This window comes from Eretmochelys imbricata, chromosome 2 (assembly GCF_965152235.1).
Source record: "Eretmochelys imbricata isolate rEreImb1 chromosome 2, rEreImb1.hap1, whole genome shotgun sequence".
Classification (NCBI taxonomy): domain Eukaryota; kingdom Metazoa; phylum Chordata; order Testudines; family Cheloniidae; genus Eretmochelys; species Eretmochelys imbricata.
The window spans coordinates 227,264,654-227,289,121 of record NC_135573.1 but is presented as its reverse complement, the minus strand read 5'-3'; the positions used below and the strand labels follow the sequence as shown (position 1 = coordinate 227,289,121).

At 43.3% G+C, this 24,468-nt stretch overlaps 1 protein-coding gene across 4 annotated transcripts in view; it reads left to right on the top strand.

The window, feature by feature from the left end:
* The window catches only part of RUNDC3B (RUN domain containing 3B), a 141,281-nt gene that overhangs the window by 51,470 nt on the left and 65,343 nt on the right, over nt 1-24,468 (top strand). For 3 of the 4 annotated variants that reach the window (XM_077809427.1, XM_077809426.1, XM_077809424.1), the window contains exons 4-6: nt 5,667-5,752; nt 8,342-8,431; nt 22,828-22,908. In XM_077809427.1, the coding sequence (XP_077665553.1) occupies nt 5,667-5,752; nt 8,342-8,431; nt 22,828-22,908 (257 nt within the window). The remainder of the gene's footprint in view (nt 1-5,666; nt 5,753-8,341; nt 8,432-22,827; nt 22,909-24,468) is intronic. The other variant, XM_077809425.1, reaches the window with a different exon arrangement.

Sequence of the window (24,468 nt, the reverse complement as noted above, 5' to 3'; positions counted from 1 at the left end):
GTACTCTCTGTAGTAAAAGACTCTGCGCCGAAGTCCCAGCCTCCAGTGGTGGGTACCTCTCCGGAGTCACCTAAAGTGGAGCACCCATAGGGACACTACTTGAAGAAGAAGAAGAAGTTACTCACCTTGTGCAGCAACAATGGTTCTTCGAGATGTGTGTCCCAATCGGTGTTCCACAACCCGCCCTCCTCCCCTCTACTTCGGAGTTCTCTTTTGGGCTCTGTGGTAGAGAAGGAAGTGGGTGGGGTTCGCCTGTGCAGTGCTATATAGCCTCGAGGCAGCCCACGAGGGAGGGAGAGCACATGGGTGGGCTCAATGGGACACTGCTACCAAAAATTTCCGATTAGAGGTGCAGGGGCACACAGACACCTAAAGTGGAGCACCCATAGGGATACACATCTCGAAGAACCATCGTTACTGTACAAGATGAGTAACTTCCTTTTCTAAGTCAGCCATTAAAATGTTGGCATATTGTGGGACCATGCAGGTATCCAGAGCAGTACCATTAACTGGAAGGTGTAAGTTGTCCCCAAGTCTGAAATGATTGTGGGTGAGGACAAAGTCACAAAACACAGCCACCAGATGTGCCCTGGCTTCATCAGGGCTACTGTTCCTGATAGCTTGTAGTCCATCCTCATGTGGAATATTGGTGTAAAGAGCTTCTACATCCTGAAAACACCATCTTGGCCACCATGGAAGATCTCCAATGCATTGTAGTTTCCTCAAGAAGTCAGTGGTGTCTTGAAGATAGCTAGGAGTGCTGGTAGCGTACGGTCTGAGGACAGAGTCCAAATAGCCAGATAATCCTGCTGTAAGAGTGCCAATGTCTGGGCTTCCAGGATTTCCAGGTTTATGGATCTTGGGTAGCAGACAGAATACCCTTGGTCAGGGCTCTAGGGGTGTGTCTGTGTAGATTTGTTCCCGTGCTGTAGCAGGGAGTTTCTTGAGCAGATGCTGTAGTTTTTTTGGTACCCCGCAGTGGGATTGGAGGATAGTGGCCTGGAGAATGTGGTGTTGGAGAGTTGTCTGACAGCCTCCTGTTCATAATCCGACCTGTTCTTGATGACTACAGCACCTCCTTTGTCAGCCCTTTTGATTATAACGTCAGAGTTGTTTCTGAGGCTGTGGATGTCATTGTGTTCTGTGCAGCTGAGGTTATGGGCCAAGTGATGCTGTTTGTTCACGATTTCAGCCTGTGCATGTCTGTGGAAGCACTCTGTGTAGAAGTCCAGTCTGTCATTTTGACCATCACTCCTACCCAGAGTGTTAAATCAAGCAGGACCATGTGCCGATAGTGCCGGTGTGGCCTCACCAGCATTGGTTTTCCTCTTTGCTGAGCCTCTCAGCCGAGGTTCCTTTGACGCTTTCATCGGACCCAGACCTGATATCTCAGGACCGTGGTCACCTCTTCAGTCCCAACCAGGAGGCTCTTCAGTTAACAGCCTGGATGTTCCATGGTTAACACCTCAGAAGGAGAGCTGTTTAAAGGAGGTACAAGATGTCCTCTTGAATAGTAGTAAACCTTCTATTGGGTATACTTACCAGGCTAAATGGCAGAGATTCTCCATCTGATCCCATTAAAAAGGCTCTGTTAAAATACATGCTAGACTGTTAAATGGTGCTCCACTCACTGCTAGTTGGTTGCCTTCTCCCGGCTATTCTGGGTATTAGTTCATCAGGACAATGCCCCTTCCTGTAGTTGCACGCTATCACTCCGTTGCTCTCTCTGGTCTGCTGCCCCTCTCTCATTCCAGGAACTGCAGCGTTCTCTTCATGACTCAGCCCTCCAGCCAGGTCACTCAGTGCCCGCCCTCCCCCACCTCTGGGGTATAGTTCTTCAAAGGCACAGTGACCCAGGCAGTCTTCCAGTTCATTGTCCCACCAGTGCTCCTTCCCAGGGGGTAGGTGAACCCGGTCTCACCCTCTATTCCAGGTTCCAGCCCACGGACCCTCAAACCAGTAGTTCTGGGCTTTGCTCTCTCAGTCCTCACTGCTCCTGCCCTGGACTGCTTCCTACTCTTCTGATATACTCTCTGAGTATATCAGCTCCAACTTCCTGTTCCCAGGGTGTGACTGCAGCTTTTCTCAGCAGTCGCCCCTGTGTGTTGCCCGCTTCCTTGTTTTATAGGCGCTATCGCTTTGTGCCCAGCTGAACCTGCCTGCAATCAATCTCCTACTCCCTGGCTCTCCTTCCAGGGGCGGCCTATGGACTTAATAGGCCTATCTGGCCACCTTAAGCCCTTTCAGTCCACCCCATCACATGGACTATTTGTTATACCTGAAACAGCTAGGGCTTGCCATTAGTTCCATCAGGGTCCAACTAGCAGCTATTTCAGCTTTCTACCCTTAATGCATCTTCCCTTTCAATCCCTGGCTACCTGTTCATTTCTCCATCTCTCAGTGAAAGTAGCCACCTCAGTGGCAATCACCTCAGCTAAGGTGCCACAAGTACTCCTTTTCTTTTTGCGAATACAGTCTAACACGGCTGTTACTCTGAAACCTGTCAGCCAGGAGAGTGGATGAATTAGAAGCTCTAGTGTCTGACCCTCTGTATTCAGTCCTCTACAAGGATGAGGTAAACTTACCCTCTCATCTAAAATTTCTCACCAAAGTGGTCTCTCACTTCCACATCAATCAGACATTATATTTATTAACTTCTTTCCCTAAGTCTCATGCTCATAAGGATAAGAAGAGATGCCACACATTAGATTTTAGGAGAGGGTTAGCATTTTACTTGGAGAGAACTAAACCATTTAGATCCTCCCAATTGTCTGTGGCAGTTGCAGACAGAAGGGCCTTCTGGTCTCTTCTTAGTTTTTAATTTTGTCATGGATCTCCTTTTGTATACATTTGTGCTATGACATGGCCAATGTAACTCCACCAAGTAGGGTAATGGCTCATTCAGCCACGTCACGTGCAGTGTCTGCAGCCTTTCTAGCCTGTGTGCCTATATTCTGGTTATTTGCAGAGCTGTAACTTGTTCTGCAGTACATGCAAGATGGCATAATGAGAGGCAAATATAATAATATAGTGATGATGTCAGATTTGGGCTGCTTGTCTTTCCATTATTATTCTGGTAGACTCTAATCCAACCTCGAGATTGAACTGCCTGTGAGTTACTTGAAGTAGAATGACATGTGAAATCACCTGTTCTATAATTATTTTTCTGCAAGATGTGTTGTATGTTGATTCCGTAACCCACCCTTCTTTCCCTCTCTTATCAGATAGACTCTGATTAAAAAAAGAACTGAGGGGGGTTGGAGATGGCTCTGCCCTTATACTATCACGCAGCAGCACAAGGCAGCAGAGAGGGCATGCACTGCCCCAATGGGTACCACTGAGGAAAAAATCTCCGACACCAGTGCACTTGGCATGCACGCACCTGAAGTGGAATGGACATGTGCAACACATCTTGCAAAACAACAGTTACAGAACATGTTAGTAAACGTTTTCCCCCTGTGGAATACAAATAGTGGAGATTTAGCGCTGTTGACTTGCATAGCTGCTTTTGGGCTGGCATAAAAAGCACTAATCCGTTTAAGAAGTAGGGGCCAATATCCATATTGGACTAGATATTAAATATGTAGTTCCTCTCTAGACTAACAAAAAGCTTTCTATACACCAAGTGATAAAATAAATGTGTGGTTTTTTCATTTGGCACTACGAGTTATTCCAAGGATATATGGATATTATATCCATTATATTACCATTTGTCTATCTTTAATTAATGCAGTTTGGTCTGGGTTTATATGAACGGAGAACATGGGCTGCAGTTGGTTAGCTAGTATTTTTGCTAAAACCTTTATAACGATTCAGCAATGAAATGGACCTAATAAGAGTTGCATATATAATTTTAAAAAATTATCAAATCTACCAGCAATTAATTTAGTTTGGAAATAACTTGACCTGATTGTTTTAATTAGGCAACAGTTATGATTACCCCTAACAGATTGTTTGAAATTATTTCCTATCTTTTGAATTAGGATCAACTATCATATAAAAATTTCTTCTTTATTGTAGAAAGCATGCCCAGGTTTTACTACTGTTTCAGTCAATAGTCTGCTAAAGCGTGTGTGTGTGTGCGCGTGTGTGTGTGTATACACACATAAGTCCTTACTCTTTTAATACAATTTTTAAACTCTTGATATGGATGTGTGAAACCAGTGATAGTTGGTGTCTGCTATAATTGCTGTCTTTGGCCTGGATCAGAGGTGGGCAAACTGCGGCCCGCGGGACCGTCCTGCCATATCTGGCCTGTGGGACTGTCCTTGAGCTCCTCGCCGGGGAGGCTAGCCCCCAGCCCCTCCCCTACTGTCCCCCCTGCCAGGCAGTCTCCGCTCGCTGTGCCGTCAAAGCCGCATGATGTAGTGTAGGAATGTGTTACTTACGGAACACCAGGACTGGCAGCCGTAAGTAGCACGTTCCGATGAGGAGCAATTTAATACAGTTACACCTGTGTAGGGAAGGCTGTGCCTCCCGAAACAGCCTGGCTTCCACCCCTTATCCACCCCTTCCTACTCCCTGACTGCCCCCCTCAGAATTCCCGACCCATCCAACCCTCCATGCTCCTTGTCCCCTGTCTGCCCCCTCCCCGGACCCTCGCCCCTAACCACCGCCCTGGGACTCCATCCCCTATCCAACCCCCACCCGCTCCCTATCCCCTGACTGCCCGGACCCCTATCCACACCCCCGCCCCCAACAGGCCCCACGGGACTCCCACGCCTATGCAACTGCCCCCTGTTCCCAGGACCTGCCTGCCCCTTATCCAACGCTCCCGCTCCCCACCCCCTTACCATGCCGCTCAGAGCACCAGGACTGGCAGTCGTAAGTAGTACACCGTAAGTATCACATTCATGCAGGGAGCAATTTAATACACTACACCTGTCCCGCCATAGTTTCGGAACCCCGATGTGGCCCTCAGGCCAAAAAGTTTGCTCACCCCTGGCCTAGATGATCACAATGGTCCCTTCTGGCATTAGAATCTATGACTTGTGTGACGAGCCTTTGTATATAATCTAAAGTAGCTGGTGTCTCATTTATGAATATTTGGTTTGGAGCATGCCACCTGTTTACTGGCGTTTGATTTGGGTATATTTGACTGGTACCAGTGAAAAAATTTAAATTAGAAAACATTGTAGACTGCACTGCCAACTATTTAAGAACACAAAGTTTAGCTTTTAAAATTATGTACAGACAAACACCATTTTATAATATAATTCTGTGTAAAATTACTGATTAATAAACAGATTTCAGTGATTGCAAAAATGCAGTTTACAAGGAGTTCCAAAGTAAAGGTATGTTGCAAAACTTATTTACAGAAATAGGTATGGAAAGTTGCCAGAGCTTTGACATCTGTTTTCATTAAATTAAAAATATTTTGTACAACTCTGAGTGAAAGTTAGCCACTCCTATATTCTTGAAGGAAAGATTGCTACTTCAGAATTCTTATTTGAATACCCTTTTAAAATGTGAGAAATATGTTTTGTAGTTTTATTTTCTTATTCCTGTAGTCAAGTATACATTAAATACCAAATTTATATTTTTAGTAGCAAATTGCGTAGTGGCTTTCCCCATCCAGCTGTAGTGGTCTGATTGCTTTCCATAGGTTTAAGAATGCTTTTTAGTATGTGATCTAAATATTTGATATTGTTTCTTCTTCCTTTCAGGGCAGAGCGTGGATCAGAGTTGCACTTATGGAAAAACATTTGTCAGAATATATTTCTGCAGCTCTAAGAGACTTCAAAACAACCAGGTCTTAAAGTCCTTATATTTGCTTAATGCTAAATTTCAAAATGTTGCTTTGGCAAAAGACCCGGGTTCGGGAATGAACTTGGTACTTGATCTATATAAGAATAGAAGTAAATAGCAGAAATGGTGTGTTTAGTTTGTGTGAGGGGTATCCGTTGCTGCCCTTGCAGACTGATCTAGAGGCCTATATTTGTATGTTAGCATTGGCATAGTTGGAAACTCGTATATTCCTCTCTGATGATAAGTTTGGATTTTTTTTTTTAAATGGAGTTTTTGTAGAGGATCAGTGAGATAGGAAACTAAACTTTGGAAGAGGGGTTGGTGCTTGTTGCCTACATAAAGGTAGAAGATTAAACATTGGTCTGAGGTCTTCTTCTCAAGATAGAGGAAGTGCCATTAGATTAAAAAGACTTCAGAAACACAGTGGAAGAAGTATTGAATTTGTCCCAGTTTTATTATGGAAAATTTCCCCAGGCATAACTTAGGGGGGGAAAAGGAAGAGACTTCCGGTGAAGTACTTTAGAAAGGACAGAGGAAAAGGTTAGAATTAATGCACACGAGTGCTGGTTACAGCTGTGAAGTACTGCTGTAAAATGTAATAACTTTGGTTATATTTGATAATATACCAACTATATAGTTTTATTGCCTTAATAAAAGAGAAGGCAATAGTGGCTAGGAAATCTAATATGAGCTTGTAGTATGATAGATATGGTATCAAAATATGTTGCTGCTGTTTTGGGTTGCTCTTGCAGGGGCTTCATGTCATAGAGCAGAGGGGTCTCTGTATATAGAGCTGAGACTGCCCCTATAATAATGCGAGTATCAGGCCTCACGATATCAGAGAGACTTAAATAGACTGGAGAATATTCAAAGAACAGCAACAAAATTGAGTAAGGGAAAATAATTTCACTTGCCATATATTGTTGTTCTTAGACTTTTTGTCCATGGATCTCAAAGTGCTTTACAAATCTTAAATTGCACCAGCGTGAGGTAGATATTATTCCCATTTTACAGATGAATGAACTGAGCCTTCTAGTCACATGCTCTTTGCTTGAAATTATGAGCACTTATCCAGGAATACTTACACCTTGAAGTGTGTGAGAAATTCTGAAAGCACTTAAGCATGTCTTTTTTAATAAAACTTTGTTTTATTAATCTTTTCTTCTGAAGAATTTTGTTACAAAAAAAGTCCTCTTAAGCGGTCGCTTCTTGTTCATGTCCAGTAATTTAACTTGGTAGGTAATAGATAACAATTATTATGATTAGCTGGCTGTCTCACTAATTCAGCTTTTATAAAACAAACCTTTTTCACCATTCATTTGGAATGCGAGGAAGTTCCCAATAACCTTGAAATGTATACAGAGTCTGTGTTTCAGTAGACCTTTTAAAATTAAATTAATGGTTGTTATACATTCAACTTATGAAATTACTTTTAGTAGTATTGAACTTTTGGCACTGGAAGTTTAGATTTCCAGTGACTTGGCACTAAAGCAAAACATTTGGTGTTCCTGATCCACAAGCAGCAGAGGACTAAACCAGTGATTTCCTGTGTGTTGCTATAGAGTTAACTGAATTGTCATATAAATTTGTGTATAATTATATCAATATCAGTTGAATTATCCAGAATTATTAGTGAGAGATTTATTTCCTTAAATTTTTTTTAATAGAGATGACCAAAATTTTCAAACATGAGTGCCTAAAGTTAGGCACCTAAATAAATGGCCTGACTTTAAGGGTGCTGAACATCTGCTGGTGCTATTAACTTCAGTTGGAGATGGATGTGGTTAGCCCCTTTTGAAAATCAGGCCATTTATTTAAGTGCTAAAATGTGGATTTTGGAGTCTTACCTTAGGCCCCAGTCTTTCAATGATCTTTCACGCACGATGTGAAAGTCTTTCCCTCAGGCAGGGAAAGGCTTCAGCAGTGGGGAGGCAGTGGGACGCTACGCTGCTAAAAATAGGAGTGCAGACTGCTAATATAGTCAACTGCTGAAAGTTAAATCTGGATAGTGGGTCTTAAATTTGACTTTAAGTACAATTAAGAAATATAGATGAAAAAGGCTTTCTACAGTGGCATCAATTGTCATTCTTTCAGTAGGCATGACACACATTCTCAGTCACAAGTAAAACTCCAATTGTGTGTCCCTCTCTCTTTTTGGGGGGCAGGGGATTGTTTTTTGGCTTATCCTTTTCTACAGTTATTTCTCAAGGGCATTAGACTCATAATACATTAATTAACATATATCTAGTTATTTTGTTTGGCACTGTCTGGATTTTATACATTTTAAAATAGTTTTATTATTATGGAGCACTTCCCTGCTCCCCCCCCCCCCCTTGAGTTTATTGCTTTATAGTGATCTCTTCCTTTGCTTTACCAGAAGTGAAATATGAATGCCATCTGGGCATCCAGTGGCTGTTTTCATATATTTGGATTTAAAAAATTTTTAAAAATTTAATAACTTGAATAGTCAATGTGATAGCTGAATTATTATTTAGAACGGAGATTGGTGCTCATTTCTGGGGGCGGGTTTGTTTGATTTGTGTGTGGGTGGCTGGGTGGGTGGGTGGGGTGAAAACCATTTTGTTTCTTGCAGGAGATTTTATGAAGATGGAGCAATTGTCCTGGGAGAGGAAGCAAATATGCTTGCTGGCATGCTGTTGGGACTCAATGCTATTGACTTCAGGTATTCAGTCTGTCTGTCAGGATATATACTAAACTATATATCCTAACTTTTTTTTTTAAATCATTTGTAGATTCTGGAACCTTAAACCAGTTTTCAGTGTAGTGAAAGATGTCTCTTTTATATACTGTGCCTAGCACAATGGGGCCCTAGTTTGATTGGAGCCTGCATATGCTGCTATAATACAAATAAGTAATATCCTTCATGAAAGAGAATATCAACTGTGTGCTCCAACATGGATTTTGGCTTGTGTATGCATGGTTCTTCATTTCTTTCCTCTTCTGTCTCAGTATATTAAGGTAACCAAAACACACACTTTTGTGTGTCCTAGTCTAAACTTCAACTTATGATCATGGCTTCAGTTGCTGATATTTTGATGCATTAAGAGAGACCACTTTTGTATCACATCCATTATTCTTCAGTTCTTTTCCTTCTGTACTGACTAAAAATGTTGTTCACATAACAAAGTGTTCCTTCATTAACACCAGTATGTTTTTAATTTTTGACATCTGTCAAATTTGTCAGTTGCATGAGTACTTTGGTAATTGCAGCTCAAATTTCAGAGAAAACACTGATTTAAGTGACTAAAAGGATTCTTTTTAATGTTATACTATTTTAAGTTTGTCCGTTATAGCATACTGTAGTTGATCTTAAAACAAATATTTGCTTTAAATGTTCAGAAATGTGTCAAAGTGCTTCAGCTACTGTACACTATAGCAGGATCTGCAGTGGAGTGTAGTTAAGGTGGTGGCACTAACGGTTCCATTCTAGCTTCCTGTTTATCTTCGAGTGTCCTCTGCATATTCCCATTCTTGGGTTGTGCCAGCTGGTGCAGCCTAGGCAGTAGAACCTGTTCTAAGCACTACCTGTTAGTGCTCACACACCCTCTAAAATGTTATGAAGGCAAGGCTATAATGTGGCATCTGTTCCCCAGTTCCTTTCAACTGCAGCATTAGACGAAAGTGAACCTCTCCATATCTCTTGGATCTGGAGCTTTTCTCATCTATAGTGCCATTAGGTAGGTAGGTATTTTACAGTTAATGTTAGATACTTAATCTCAGACACTCTGTTTCCTTCCCCAGACCTAAAGCAGAGTTCTGTGGCTCAAAAGGTTGTTCCTTCCACCAACAGAAGTTGGTTCAATAAAAGTTGTTACCTCATCTATCTTGTCTTTCTCATACTTAATACTGTTAGTAGAGTTAGAATTTTTAATCTCTCTGTTTTAACTATAATAGTGGAGCCAAAAATTAGAGGAGCAGTCTTCAAAAGATGCGCTGTGTGTCCAGAAGTATTTCTAGCATCAGACGTTAATGTGAGGCACCTTACATGTCTTGGTGAAAGGCACACTCCACCCAGAAGCTCCATCTGCTGTACATTTACTCCAAGAATGCGTCCAGATCAGACAGAATGGACCTCGGGAACTCTTACTACTACTTCAAATAGTGTCTCTATGGGTATTCCACTTTAAATGCGTTCGGACCCCCTGCACCTCAGATTGGAGATTTTAGGTAGCAGTGTCTGTCCATGGTATGCCTGGCTTTCCCGGGTTTAACTGTTGCCTCTCCTGCCATGAAGTAATCCTGGTCCATAACAGAAATTTCTGCTGCTTTTGCTGTCTTGGGGAGTCACATGTGCCTCAGAAGTGTACTTTCTGCTTAAATTAAAATCAAGAGCGAGAAAGAACCATGAGCTAAAACTCCAGCTGCTAATGATGGAAAGTTCAGTCCGACCAGCCTTCTCCACCACCACGTATAGTGGTCCCCAATGAGGCCCATTCCATTGATTTCCTCTGCTCAGTATTCCCCTGCAGCTTTGAAGAGGAAATCTTTGGATTGCCTCAAAAACCGTAAAAAAAGTGGGCTTCAAGTCCACTGGATAGAGAATCTATCACAGATATGATCCCTGACAAGGTCTACCTCCTTGGCACTCACCATTGTCTGACTTTGTGCCTACAAGGCTGCAGGCTCCTCAGGTACCGGTACCTCCAGCAAGCCTAGGGACTCTGAGAGTTCAGGCTCCAGAAGATTGGAACCATTGCATGAATGGAGTGATAGAAAGAAAACAAGCTCCTCTAAATCAGTACTGTCACAGGCCTCTACAGCCCCAGTATTGAGTTCTTCGGCTCTGCAGAAGACCGGCTCAACAACTACGTGTCATTCAATCTCATCAGTTCAAGGCGCTCCATTCCACTATCAGAGAGTGAGCTAGCCTGAAGCCTCTGCAGAACCAGCTTACCACTGAGAGACATGACATATCCAATTGATATGGACATCCTTGGTTGCGCCACCCATCCCTTTTGCACTACCTCAGTGGCCTTACTGGGACTCCTGGGTAGCCTATAGACACCAATTCTTGAGGGCCCATAGTGTTTCTCATAGGGATAGGAGAAGACAATCTTCTCTGTCTAGACCTCATGATCTGCAAGAGGAGAGCTTTGAGGAACAGGGAGTGAGACTAGAGATTACTTCTGCAACCAATATCTCTTCATCTTCTCCTAATAAAGCCGTTATGCCTCCTTTAAAAATTCCGCTGGAAGAGGTTAAAGAGTCACAACACAAGCTGCTCGATATCCTGTACATGCCCACATTGCACTTCCCATTAATGAGGCCTTGCTGGACCCAGCAAAAATTATATGGTAGACACCAGCCACAAAACCTCCCACATGCAAGAGAGCAGACAAAAAATACTATGTTCTCTCTGAAGACTTGGACTTTTTATTTTCACACTCGTCACTGAACTCCCTTGTTGACGCTGTACATGAATGTGGCAGACAGCACCAAGCTAAATCGACATCCTGTCACAAGGACTTGAAACATCTTGTGTTATCTGGACTAAAAACATATTCGTCGGTGACCCTACAATTTAGGATCGCCAATTACCAAGCTCTTATGGCAAAGTACAGTCATGTCAATTATTTTCAGCCTGAACGCTTCCATTGAACGTCTTCCAGCTGATCAGAGGGAACAGTTTCAGGCAATCATTGCTGAAGGTCAACTTCTCGCAAGGATACCTTTGCAGGCCTCTCTAGGCACCGCTGACATAGCAGTGGTCATGCAAGGGGCTTCTTGGCTTCACTTTTCTGGCTTTCTAAGGGAAGTCCAATCTACTGTGGAAGACCTTGCATTTGAGGGATCAAAGATATTTGCAGAGAAAATGGTTGAATCCCTTCACACTAAAAGATTCTAGAGCCACTTTGCACTCACTGGTAATTTACATGCCTGCACACACAAAGAAGTTGTAGTAAATCCAAGACAGCACAGAGACCCTAACCTACTCAATTTCCTCCTCCCCAAGGCATTATGAACCCCAGTGAAAAAGACAAAGTTGACAAAAGAGGAGACGAGCTGCTCCACAAACATTACAGCCTTCTATGTCTAACCACCAATTTTGATGTTGATTGAGGCCCTGCTTTACTACCTCCATTTTTATTTGCTGCAGCAACCCAAACATCTCTCCTGCTTCAGCAACCACCTTGCTCTTTTTTTGTCAAAACTTGGGAACATATAACTATGGACAGGTGGGTGTTGGAATCATCTCCATAGGATATTCAATCTATTTTACCTCCTTTCCCCCTGTCTACCTCCCCGCTCCGTCCCTCTTCTTTCTCATGAGCTCCTTTTATGTCAGGAAACCAACTTTCTCCTGAAGCTAGTGCTATAAAACCTGTTCCCACTGAACACAAAGGGAAGGGATTCTACTCCAAGTATTTCCTAATATTGAAAAAGACTGGCAGTTGGAGACCCATTCTAGATCTCAGATCATTCAGAACATTTGTAAAGGTATAACACTTCAAAAAGGTTACTTTCTCAGCAATAATTCCATCTTTGGACCAACCGGACTGGTTTTCTGCTTTTCCACCTTCAAGATGGTTACTTTCATATTGCAATCCACCCATCTCACAGAAGGTTTCTACAATTCACTCTTGGATAAAATCACTTTCAGTACAAAGTACTCCCATTCAGACTATCATCCACACCCAAAGTGTTCTCAAAAGTCCTTTCTGTGGTAGCGGAGCACCTTTGCAAACAAGGAATTATGATATTCCATATTTAAACGATTGCCTGCTCAAAGCATGCTCCTTCAGTGACTCTGAGGGCCACACAAAAGACCATGGAATTATTCCTCTAGCTGGGACTCCAATTAAATGTCCAAAAGTCCACATTCATTCCAGTACAACCTCTCGAATTCACAGGAGCCTATCTAGATGTGGTGGCAACCAAAGCTTTCCTTCCCTCTCAAAGTCTTGCAATCCAGGCCAGTCCTCAGACTTCAGCCAGAAACTGTCTCCAGCTACTGGGACACTTGGCAGCGAAACTCTACATGTGCTGCCTTAAAGGGTGGCTCAGAACTGTATACATGCCAAGCAAGCACAGCTTAAACAAGCCTCTCTTGATGCCCTTGACAGTCAAAAAATCCCTTGACTGCTGGAAAGGCCCTCACAATGTCACTCAACCACCCCAACCATTAATATTGACAATAGATGTATCCCTATTGTGATAGGGAGCCCATCGGGCAATGGTCAAGGCAAGTGATCCCCACTTGAATTCACGCTACATATCCGCTTGCTAGAACTCAGAGCAGTCAAGAATGCCTGTACACATTTCCTACCACTGATCAGAGGCAAGCACATAAAGTTCATGATAGTCAACTGTGATGGGTGGATCACAGAAACCTCCTTGGGGCTACCAACTGATGTGCCAAGACTACTTCGGCCCCTGCTTTCCCTGCCCTCCCAGCTTGGCACTTCAGCCTGGTTTGAGCCAGACCCACTAGCCTGCTGCAAACCCAGACCCAAGTCTGACCATGTCCCCTAACAGCTGTAGGCTTAAACTCAAAGCAGCTTAAGAAGTGTTCCTGTGGGTTTAACACTAGGATGTTAACACTAAGATGCTGAACTCCCAATGGGGTCCAAACCCTAAATAAATCTGTTTTACCTTGTATAAAGCTTATACAGGGTAAACTCATGAATTGTTCCCCCTCTGTAACACTGATAGAGAGAGATGCACAGCTGTTTGCCCCTCTTCCCCCGGTATTAATACATACTCTGGGTTAATTAATAAGTAAAAAGTGATTTTATTAAATGCAGAAAGTAGGATTTAAGTGGTTCCAAATAGTAACAGACAGAACAAAGTGAATTACCAAGCAAAATAAAATAGAACACGCAAGTCTATGTCTAAGAAAACTGAATACAGATAAAAACCTCACCCTTAGAGGAATTCCAGTAAGCTTCCTATTACAGACTAGTTTCCTTCTAGTCTGGGTCCAGCAAATACTCACACCCCCTGTAGTTACTGTCCTTTGTTCCAGGTTCTTTCAGGTATCCTTGGGGGTGGAGAGACTCTCTTTAGCCAACTGAAGACAAAATGGAGGAGTCTCCCATTGGCTTAAATAGACTTTCTCTTTTAGGTGGAGACCCCCTCCTGTCTCCTGTGCAAAGTCCAGCTCCCAGATGGAGTTTTGGAGTCACCTGTGCAAGTCACATGTCCATGCATGACTCCATTTTTACAGGCAGCAGCCATTGCTCACCTGCTACCTTGAATGTCCTCATGTAGACTTCTTATGTGAACCTTCCAAGATCCATTGTGCATTAAGTGCTTCTTGATTGGGCACTTAACTTGCAAATTCCTTTGTAAAGAAGCTGACCAAATGCCTTACTAAAGTTATTTAAAATCTAACAAGTATACAGCCAATATTCATAACTTTGAATACAACAATGACACATGCATACTAATAGGATGAATATATTCAGTGGATCATAACCTTTACATAGATATGTTACATGACATATGTAGCATAACATATTCCAGTTATGCTTATGAACATATATATGACCTATTTCCATCAAAGCCTTATAGTGGGCACCATCACAACATCATCTCATGTATATTTTACATGAACTGCCAGGGAGGATTAAGATCATCTTCCCTTTGTGCCGAAGCACTGAAACTCTGGAATTGGTGCTGTGATGGGGTGTACTCTGGCCCTCAGAGGATAAATTAGGCCTAAATAACTGCCTAGATTGCACCTGGAAGAGGAGCCAGAGAGCAGGGATTGATTAATTAGACACTAGGCTCAGCTGGGAAGGGGCAGGCAGAGCCTATGTACACCAGGAAGCTGACAACAGAAGGTGACTGCAGGAAAGCAGGCTGCTATCAGCCCTGGGAGGAGGGAGGTGTGTTGGGACTATAGAAAGTAGTCCACAGTTGCTTCCTGGAAAGAGGGAGTTTGGAGGCTGGAAAACCCAAAGAGGAAGGAAGCCAGGAAGGTAGGAGAAGGCTCAGGAATAGCAGAAAGGAATAACAGTGCAGGCTTTGGCTGCTAACCAGAGGGCCACTGAGGTGGAACCTGGAGTAGAGGGTGGGCTCAAGGTCCTTTACCAGCCACTTGGGATGTGGCAAATACCAGGCAGAGGACAGTGGATTGCCTTGGATTATTTGATCTGGGAAAAACTTTGTTACATACCCTGGAAGGGGGAGCCATGTAGTGACCTGGCCGGAGGCCTGAGTCATGAAGAGGAGGCTGTAGTTCCTGGAGTGAGAGCAGTCTGTAGGATGAGAGGACACTGGGACAGACCTGGCCAGAGCTAATCCCCAGGACAGCCAGCAGGAGGTGCCACTAGCAGTGCATGGATCCTGTGACAGGTGCATTTGCCACCACATCAGCAGCTTACCTCCCAGGCATACAAAACACACTGTCAGCAGGCATTTCTCCCAGCATCACAAATGGGAAATAAACCCCTCCATTTTCCAAAGCATACATCAGGGGTGGGCAAACTATGGCCCACGGGCCTAAGCTGGCCCATGAGCTGCACCACGTGGCTCGGCCCTGCTCCAGCTGGAGTGCTGGGTCGGGGCCGCACCATGCAGCTCAGCTCCACTCCGGTGCTCCGGCCAGGGCGCTGGGTCAGGGGCTGCACCATGTGGTTCCCAGAAGCCATGCCATGGCCCTGCTCCAGCACCTATGTGATCCAATGGGCGCTGCAGGGGCAGTGCCTGCGGATGGGGCAGTGTACAGAGCTGCCTTGCTGTGCCTCTCTGCATAGGAACCGGAGAAGGGACATCCGCTGCTTCCGGGAGCCGCTTGAGGTAAGCGGAGCCTGCATCCCCTGAGCCTCTCCCCATGCCCCAACCCCCTGCCCCAGCCCTGATCCCCCTCCCGCTCTCCAAACCCCTCGATCCCAGCCCAGAGCACCCTCCTGCACCCCAAACCTCTCATCCCCAGCTTCACCCCAGAGCCCGCACCCCCTCCCACACCGCAACTCCCAATTTTGTGAGCATTCATGGCCTGCCATACAATTTCTATTCCCTGATGTGGCCCTGATGTTGCAAAAAAAGATTTGCCCACCCCTGGCATATATCTATGTTGGGGAGTCCCAAAGATACTACTTCGCCACAGCTAGAAAAAGGAAGTGCTCCCAGTTCTGCTCCAGCGCCAGTGTGCATCATCACTCTCTTGACAATGGCTTTCTTTTACAATGGAGCACGTGTTTATTGTATGCCTTTCCACCAATTCCTCTAATAGCCAAAGTCCTGATAAAATAAAGAGCCAGAGTTATACTTATAGCTCCCATGTGGCCAAGACAAATATGGTTTCCATGCCTTACCAACTGACGATTTGCCAACCAATCACTCTCCAGCCTGTTCTTCATCTTCTCTCTCAGGGTGCTGTTGAGGTCCATCACCCCAATCTACAGGCTCTGTGGCTCAAGGCATGACTCCTTGATGGTTTGAAAGCTTGGAAATGACCTGCTCTGAGGATGTAAAGGTGGTGCTGTTACATAGCAGGAAACAAACTATTCATCGCACATATATTCAAAAGTGGAAGAGAGTCCAACTCTGCTCTGACTTGAGACAATTATTCCTATATCCTCTCTGCTACTGCTTGTGCTAGATTCCATCCTAGAACCAAAAATGTCAGGATTATCTCTAACCTCATAAAGATGCTTCTTGCAGCCATCACCACCTTTTACCAGTTATCAGTTATAGACAGTTATTCTGTTTTCACTCATCCTACAACAAGAAGGTTTCTCAAGGGTAACCTCTTCCCACAAGTCAGATGTCCTACACTGGCATGGGACCTCAACCTTGTCTTCAGTTGCCTTCGAATCCATGGCCACCTGCACTCTTCTACACCTCCCTATGAAAACTGCATTCCTAGTAGCCTTTATGTCTGCTCAGAGCCTTTATGTCTGCTCTTATGGTGAACCCCCCCATTTACAGTCTTTTTCAAAGACAAGGTTACACTATGACCACACCCCAAGTTCCTACTGAAAATATCTTCAGAGTTCCATATAAACCATCTTATCCACCTCCCAGTTTTCTTTCCACTCCTACACACACTCGAGGTCAGGAGAGCACTAGCCTTCTATTTAGATTGGGAGATTTCCTGAAGGGCTTAGTCCTAACTATTTCTCTCCGTTGCAGACAGATCAAAGGATCCTCAATCTCTAAACAAAGACTCTCTAGATGGATATCAGACTGCATTACCTATTGCTTTCACAAAAAGAAAAGGAGTACTTGTGGCACCTTAGAGACTAACCAATTTATTTGAGCATAAGCTTTCGTGAGCTACAGCTCACTTCATCGGATGCATACTGTGGAAAGTTTAGAAGATCTTATTATATACACACAAAGCATGAAAAAAAACCTCCTCCCACCCCACTCTCCTGCTGGTAATAGCTTATCTAAAGTGATCACTCTCCTTGCATTGTGTATGATAATCAAGGTGGGCCATTTCCAGCACAAATCCAGAGTTTAACAAGAACGTCTGGGGGGGGAGGGGGAAAACAAGGGGAAATAGGCTACCTTGCATAATGACTAAGCCACTCCCAGTCTCTATTACCAGTCTGCTATTAGTTAATTGGTTAGTCTCTAAGGTGCCACAAGTACTCCTTTTCTTTTTGCGAATACAGACTAACACGGCTGTTACTCTGAAACCTATTGCTTTCATGCTCTCAATCTTCAACCTCCTAGAGTATGAACTCACTCCATGATGACAGGTTTCAGAGAAGTAGTTCTGTTAGTCTGTATTGGTAAAAACGACGAGGAGTCCTTGTGGCACCTTAGAGACTAACAAATTTATTTGGGCATAAGCTTTCGTGAGCTATAACCCACTCCACGAAAGCTTATGCCCAAATAAATTTGTTAGTCTCTAAAGTGCCACAAGGACTCCTCATGGAGTGAAAACAACGAGATCTCTCTCCACTTCCATAGCCTTCCTCAGAAACATTACGGTCACAGAAATATGCAAAGCAGCAAATTGGACATCTGCTCATACATTTGCTAAACATTATCCACTCATCCACAACTCAGCGTCTAATGCCATATTTGGCTGTCTTATCCTCCGTTCTAGACTCGACCTCTCCCTTAGGGGTATTGTTGTAGAGTCACCTAAAGTGGAGCACCCATAAGAACACTGTTCGACGAAGAAAAGATTACTTACCTTATGCAGTAACTGTGGTTCTTTGAGGTGAGTGTCCCTATGGGTGCTCCACTATCCGTCGTCCTACCCTCTGCTTCGGAGTTCTTACCATTGAGCTCTGCGGTAGAGAAGGAACTGAGGACAGTTGGCCTGCGCAGAGCTATCTAGTCCTGATATAGGGCATGAGACTAGGAGAGTACATGTGCTGACCAAATAGATACTGCTACCTATAATCTCCGATCTGAGGTGCAGGGGGCGTGAACACACCCAAAGTGGAGCACCCATAGGGGGACACATCTCAAAGAAACACAGTTTAGTACACGAGGTGAGTAACCTTTTCTTGTGGAAGCAATAACAGCAAAGTCTATCATATCTGGCGCATTCAAGAGCATGTGCTATGAGTGAAGAGACCTGTGTCATCTCAGTTTGGCACCTACTAAGACTAAGGTGCTTATGAAGAAATCGGCACCAGATGTAACTCCAAGACCAGCAGTGCTAATGGCACTCAGGACATTGGATCTGATTAAATTAAAAACTCTTAAGCTTCTGTCAGTACTGGCTTCATACGCTCCAAAGTCAAGGCCATGTGAAAGGCCACCAGATGCATTGGTTGCAGCTCTGAGGAAGATGGATAGGAAAAGAGCATCCAGTGTTGGCAGGGCTGGATCCCAGAAGAGTGATTCATTGGGTCCGTCAGACCTGGATCCATCCACGTCTGTTCCCAGACTGTTTTGTGAATTGGTGGATAGGATTGGTGGTACCTCTAAAACTGCCTTCTGTGACAATTAAAGAATTCTCCCATCCAGTTTTTGACATTTTGGGAGCCCCTTTACAGTCCAGAATTTCTTTACCCATATTAGATGGGCTGTTGTCATGGCCAAATCTGTTTGGTCTACTCCAGCTTCTTGTTAGCCCATTTTTTAAAAAGCTGCTAAATTTTATACCACCTGTCCTATGAGGAGGAGTTCTTATTTTCACTACATGCAGCCCAGCCCTAACTTGTTAGTAGTAGCAGTGGCTATCGACAGATAGCACATTCCATGTTGTTTGTCAAGGAGGGTAAACATTGGATACTTTAGGACAAAAGGTTTTTTCTTCATCTTTTCTGAGTATTGTGTCCTGTTATCAGTTTCACCTACAAGAAAAGATGGCCACCTTTATTCAAGTGCTATCAGAAGATCAGCATAAACTGGTGAATGATATTTTAACTGGTGGACAGAACATAATGAAACATGCTCTTAGAGCAGAGGTCCACAATCTGTGGGGTGTGCTTCCCTAAGAGGGTGCAGAGGAACATTTGGGGGGGGACACAGCCCAGGCACAGGTGTGGGAACTAGAGTTTCGGGGGTGTAGGGTTTACGTGGGGGTCTCAGCTGCTGGCCCCATGCCAGGGGTCCTGGCTGTAGCCCCAGCCTCAAACCCCTTACCCCTGTCTGGGTCCCCCCCTCCCAGAGACACGGCCCTGCTCCCAGTCCCAACTCGGGGGTGAGTCTGGATGGGGTAAGGGGGTTGGCTTTCAGCACCCCCTCTATTAAAGTTGCAGCGCCACTGACCCGGCACCCCAGCTGTAGGCCCCCTTACCCCTGTTCGTATTCCCCCACTCCTGGAGCCATGGCCCTGCTCCCATCTCTGGGGGGGGGGGGGCGCACACAGTGGTAAGGGGGGACGCGAGGTAAAAAGTTTGGGGACCACTGACTTTAGAATATCATTTGATGCTTCATACTCCTTGACCAAAGCGACAGCATCTGTTATTAGCTGAAGAAAAGTGAGCTGTAGCTCACAAAAGCTTATGCTCAAATAAATTGGTTAGTCTCTACGGTGCCACAAGTACTCCTTTTCTTATGGCGGGTTAAGATCATCTACTCTTCCCAGTGAAACAGGTTCAGAATAGAGGACTTTCCCTTTAAAGGGGAGAATCTATTTAGCAATCAAACAGATGAACCACTGGAGAAGCTAAAAGAATACATGGTCTGCTGCCTAGTTTAAGTTAATTCCTTAATTCTGCTGAGAGAAGAACATCTGCCCCTACATTGAGATACCATAGCTGATCTTCTCTTCCGTCATCATCTTCTTACTATTACACTTTCAGTAGCAACAAAGAGGCAACTATCACAGTTTTTCAGCTTTGTCTGAGTGTCTTTGCTCCAGACACTGGACAAACCAGTTTGAGGTGTACCATAAATTAGATTTCTGTATTGTTTTTAGCTAGACTTGCCTGTATAATGTAGGGATCGGCAACCTTTGGCATGCGGCCCGTCATGAAAATCCGCTGGCAGGCCAGGACTGTTTGTTTACCTGCAGCGTCCGCAGGTTTGGCCAATCGCAGCTCCCACTGGCTGCGGTTTGTCGTTCTAGGCCAATGGGGGCTACGGGAAGCGGTGGCCAGCACATTCCTTGGCCCACGCCGCTTTTGCAGCCCCCATTTAAAGGTTTAAGACTTCTGGAAAAGCTCACTTTGACACTTTCTTCAGAACAGTTTTTTTTATTTGATCAGAAAGGAATTTTTTTAACAAAATTAAGCTTCTAAATTGACTGCAGGAACTGTCTCCCTCTGAGGAGCAAATTTTAGAAAGTGTATATTTTGGTATTTGATGCGGGAGGGAGAGGAAGAATGAAAAAATTGTATTTGAGCCTCTTGGAAACCTTGTGAAACTATCATTATTGTAATTAAACCTTAATTTTCTTTTAGAACCATGTTTAATCTTACCTCTAATCTATGTTGTGATCTTTATATCTGAGTTTTAGAAAGTTTTATGGATATAGAGGGACATTTCTGAATGTTGGTTTCTAAAATGTTCATCTGTTCCTGCTACTCATCACTTGAAGTAAAAAAAAATAAACAAAAAAACTAATTGCAGTAATTGGTTGTGATGTTATAAATCACTCTTTGTTTCTGAATAAGCAGAAGGAGTAGGTAAACTCTTTGCAAACTTATTCTTCCAAATATCTGTAGTAATCAATTTCTCAACCCTTTCTTCTCCTGTGAAGCTTTCCTCTTCTTCTTCTGCCTGGTTTCTAGTACCTTCATGCTATTCCCCCTCCCTCCATCTGCACCCTCATAGTAAAATATAAAGAATTTAAAAAGCAGAATTAATAAGGTGTATGCCAGTTGCTCTGATCACTTCCCTTATATGTACATCCTTTTCTCCATCCCTTTATCTTGTCTTTTAGGCCTCGAACTAGCAACCACTTACACGAATGCTTGCTTTTATGCATATGAGTAGTTCCATTACAATCAGATCAAGTATCATAGAATCATAGAATATCAGGGTTGGAAGGGACCTCAGGAGGTCATCTAGTCCAACCCCCTACTCAAAGCAGGACCAGTCCCCAACTAAATCATCCCAGCTAGGGATTTGTCAAACCTGACCTTAAAAACCTCAAAAGAAGGAGATTCCACCACCTCCCTAGGTAACGCATTCCAGTGCTTCACCACCCTCCTAGTGAAAAAGTTTTTCCTAATATCCAACCTAAACCTCCCCCACTGCAACTTGAGACCATTACTCCTCATTCTGTCACCTGCTACCACTGAGAACAGTCTAGATCCATCCTCTTTGGAATCCCCTTTCAGGCAGTTGAAAGCAGCTATCAGATCCCTCCTCATTCTTCTCTTCTGCAGACTAAATAATCCCAGTTCCCTCAGTCTCTCATAAGTGATGTGTTCCATTCCCCTAATCATTTTTGTTGCCCTCCGCTGGACGCTTTCTAATTTTTCCACATCCTTCTTGTAGTGTGGGGCCCGAAACTGGACACAGTACTCCGGATGAGGCCTCACCAGTGTCGAATAGAGGGGAATGATCACGTCCCTCGATCTGCTGGCAATGCCCCTACTTTTACAGCACAAAATGCCATTGGCCTTCTTGGCAACAAGGGCAAACTGTTGACTCTTATCCGGCTTCTCGTCCACTGTAACCCCTAGGACCTTTTCTGCAGAACTGCTGCCTAACCATTCAGTCCCTATTTTGTAGCAGTGCATGGGATTCTTCCATCCTAAGTGCAGGACTCTGCACTTGTCCTTGTTGAACCTCATCAGATTTTTTTTGACCCAATCCTCTAATTTGTCTAGGTCCCCCTGTATCCTATCCCTACCCTCCAGTGTATCTACCTCTCCTCCCAGTTTAGTGTCCTCTGCAAACTCGCTGACAGTCCATGCCATCCTCCAGATCATTAATGAAGATATTGAACAAAACCGGCCCCAGGACCAACCCTTGAGGCACTCTGCTTGATACCGGCTGCCAGCTAGACATGGAGCCATTGATCACTACCCATTGAGCCCGACGATCTAGCCAGCTTTCTATCCACCAACTCCTTTAGCACTCTCAGATGCAGCACATCCGGCCCCATGGACTTGTGCTCGACCAGCTTTTCTAAATAGTCCCGAACCACTTTTTTCTCCATGTATCTGTGTAAACATTTGTGAAATCAGGACTTAAGGGGGGGCAAACCCATTAGGGAGGTGATTGTTCCTATATGATTGGAAAGAGCTGAGCATTCTTTGGGAATTTGTGGTCTCAATAGTTTTAATATGCAGAAAATGCAGCAATATATAAACAGAATTGTATCTAAAGGAATGTCTTTCTCCAACTTTCCATGCACAATTGGCAGCTCTTTCAAACCTTTGAGAAAAGACAAACTAAGACATACTCCCCTTTCCCCCTGAACAATGTATTGAGTTGTCTGTCTTAATACACAAAATGTGGATATGTATAAAAATTACATCATTCTAAAACAGAGGCAATGACTTTTCACTTTTTAAATAAATTAGTTGGTAATTTAACGTTAACAATCTTTAACAATCTAGACTCAGGATATGTGATGGTATTTCAGTAATGGAAAACTGCACCCCACAATTTTTTTTTAAATAATACTTTGATTTTGTTGGTAAAGAAGATCAGATTATATCCTATTAAGATTGAACTGTGTCACTGCCATTTCATTTTCTGGTGTAACCTAGTTACTGATTCTCTGTATTATGTCAGTTTCTGCCTGAAGGGAGAGGGATTGGATGGCAACTTTCCAGCTGTAATAGATTACACACCCTATCTGAAGTTCACCCAAAGGTACTTTTTCATCCTGAAAACCTTTTCTTATTTTTCAGCTTCACTTGGTAGTTGGATATTTTGCCTTTTACTTATCTTTTTGAAGTTTATTTGGCTTCCAATATGTTGTGACATTCTGCACTTGGTGATCAGCATGGGATGATGAGCTTTTTATTGCTGTAATACTGTGTGACTTATGAGCTGTGAGCAGTCATGCTGAAATTTTCATCTATACTCAGGTGTTTAATACTTGTGCTAAATTTAAAGAGAAATTACTTTTATCACTGAAGCTTAGACTTTAATTAGAGCCAATATCGGACGGTAGAGCAGCTGTAATCAATGCTTTTTTTCTGTAGGAAGACATGCCAATTACATTTTTCCTTCCTGTGTGTACCTTTTTTCTTCATAGTCTGTGTTTTTAATGGCACTGTTCATATAAAGATGATAAAAATCACATCTGCACCTATATCTTGTTGACTTCGGTTGCATTTTGTAAAGTCTGTCTATATGTGGTATTAGTTATTTAGCCCTTCAGGAATATCCTGTGGTTACTTGTATGATACCTGGGTTTCTTCAACCAATTTTTAACTATATGGTTTAGCATAATGGTCCTTTTTGACAAAGATCATTGAGTTAATACCTGTATCTGACTGAGAACAGTGAGGCCATCAGTAGCCCCACTCAGCACCTCAAAAGAGCATGGAAATACTGCTATAGATTTTGTTGCTAGACTTAACTGTTTTGAAAAATGGGTGGGAATTAAGATGTCCTCCCATGAAATATTTGATGTACTGTCTCTAAGACACATGGCTGAAAAATTAAATTTCTAATTGTTCTCTAGAGATGAAGATCTCATTGAAGATTTTTTTAATTGCCTAATTGCAAAGTTCAATTTAAGTTAAACGACACAACTATTTTTGACCCAAATCAGTAATAGAATGTTCACACTTGAGAAATACTCACACAAATCTTAAAGAAAACCCTGTCTGTTCAGGGTCACCACTGTACTGATATAGTCTAATAAGCTTTAATGGGCACCCATGTTTGTCAGAGCAGGGCAGATTCCCTGACTTGTCTTAAAATCAAAACAAATTACACCCCATAGGTACTAGGGCAGTGATTCAAACACTTTTATGTTGATCCTTGATAATGAGGCCTAAAAGATCCATAGGTAATGAGTGTTTATAATAGCATGCCTTCAAGAAATATACCAAAAGTGAACTGTTTTAAATTGCATATATGAAGAGAATCATGTAAATACTATGATTTATAGTATTTACAATGCTAAATACTTCTAGAAAAAACATGAAAAATAAGTGAATTATGGAGAACTCTTACCACTGAAAACTAGCTAAAAGTTCTTGATACAGGAGAAAACTTAGTGATAAAGAAAAAGGTAAAGGGATAAGCTAAAATTCTTACCTTTCTGAGTTAATGGCCGCCTCCCCAATTTAGCATAGCAAGATCTTCCTTTTTGTGTTGTCCTACACAGCTGATGACTTCGCAGACACTTTTGGTGGTTGTGAAATAACTTTGTGTTTGCTGAGCATTTAATGACTATCTTGTAAATGCTATTTGTAA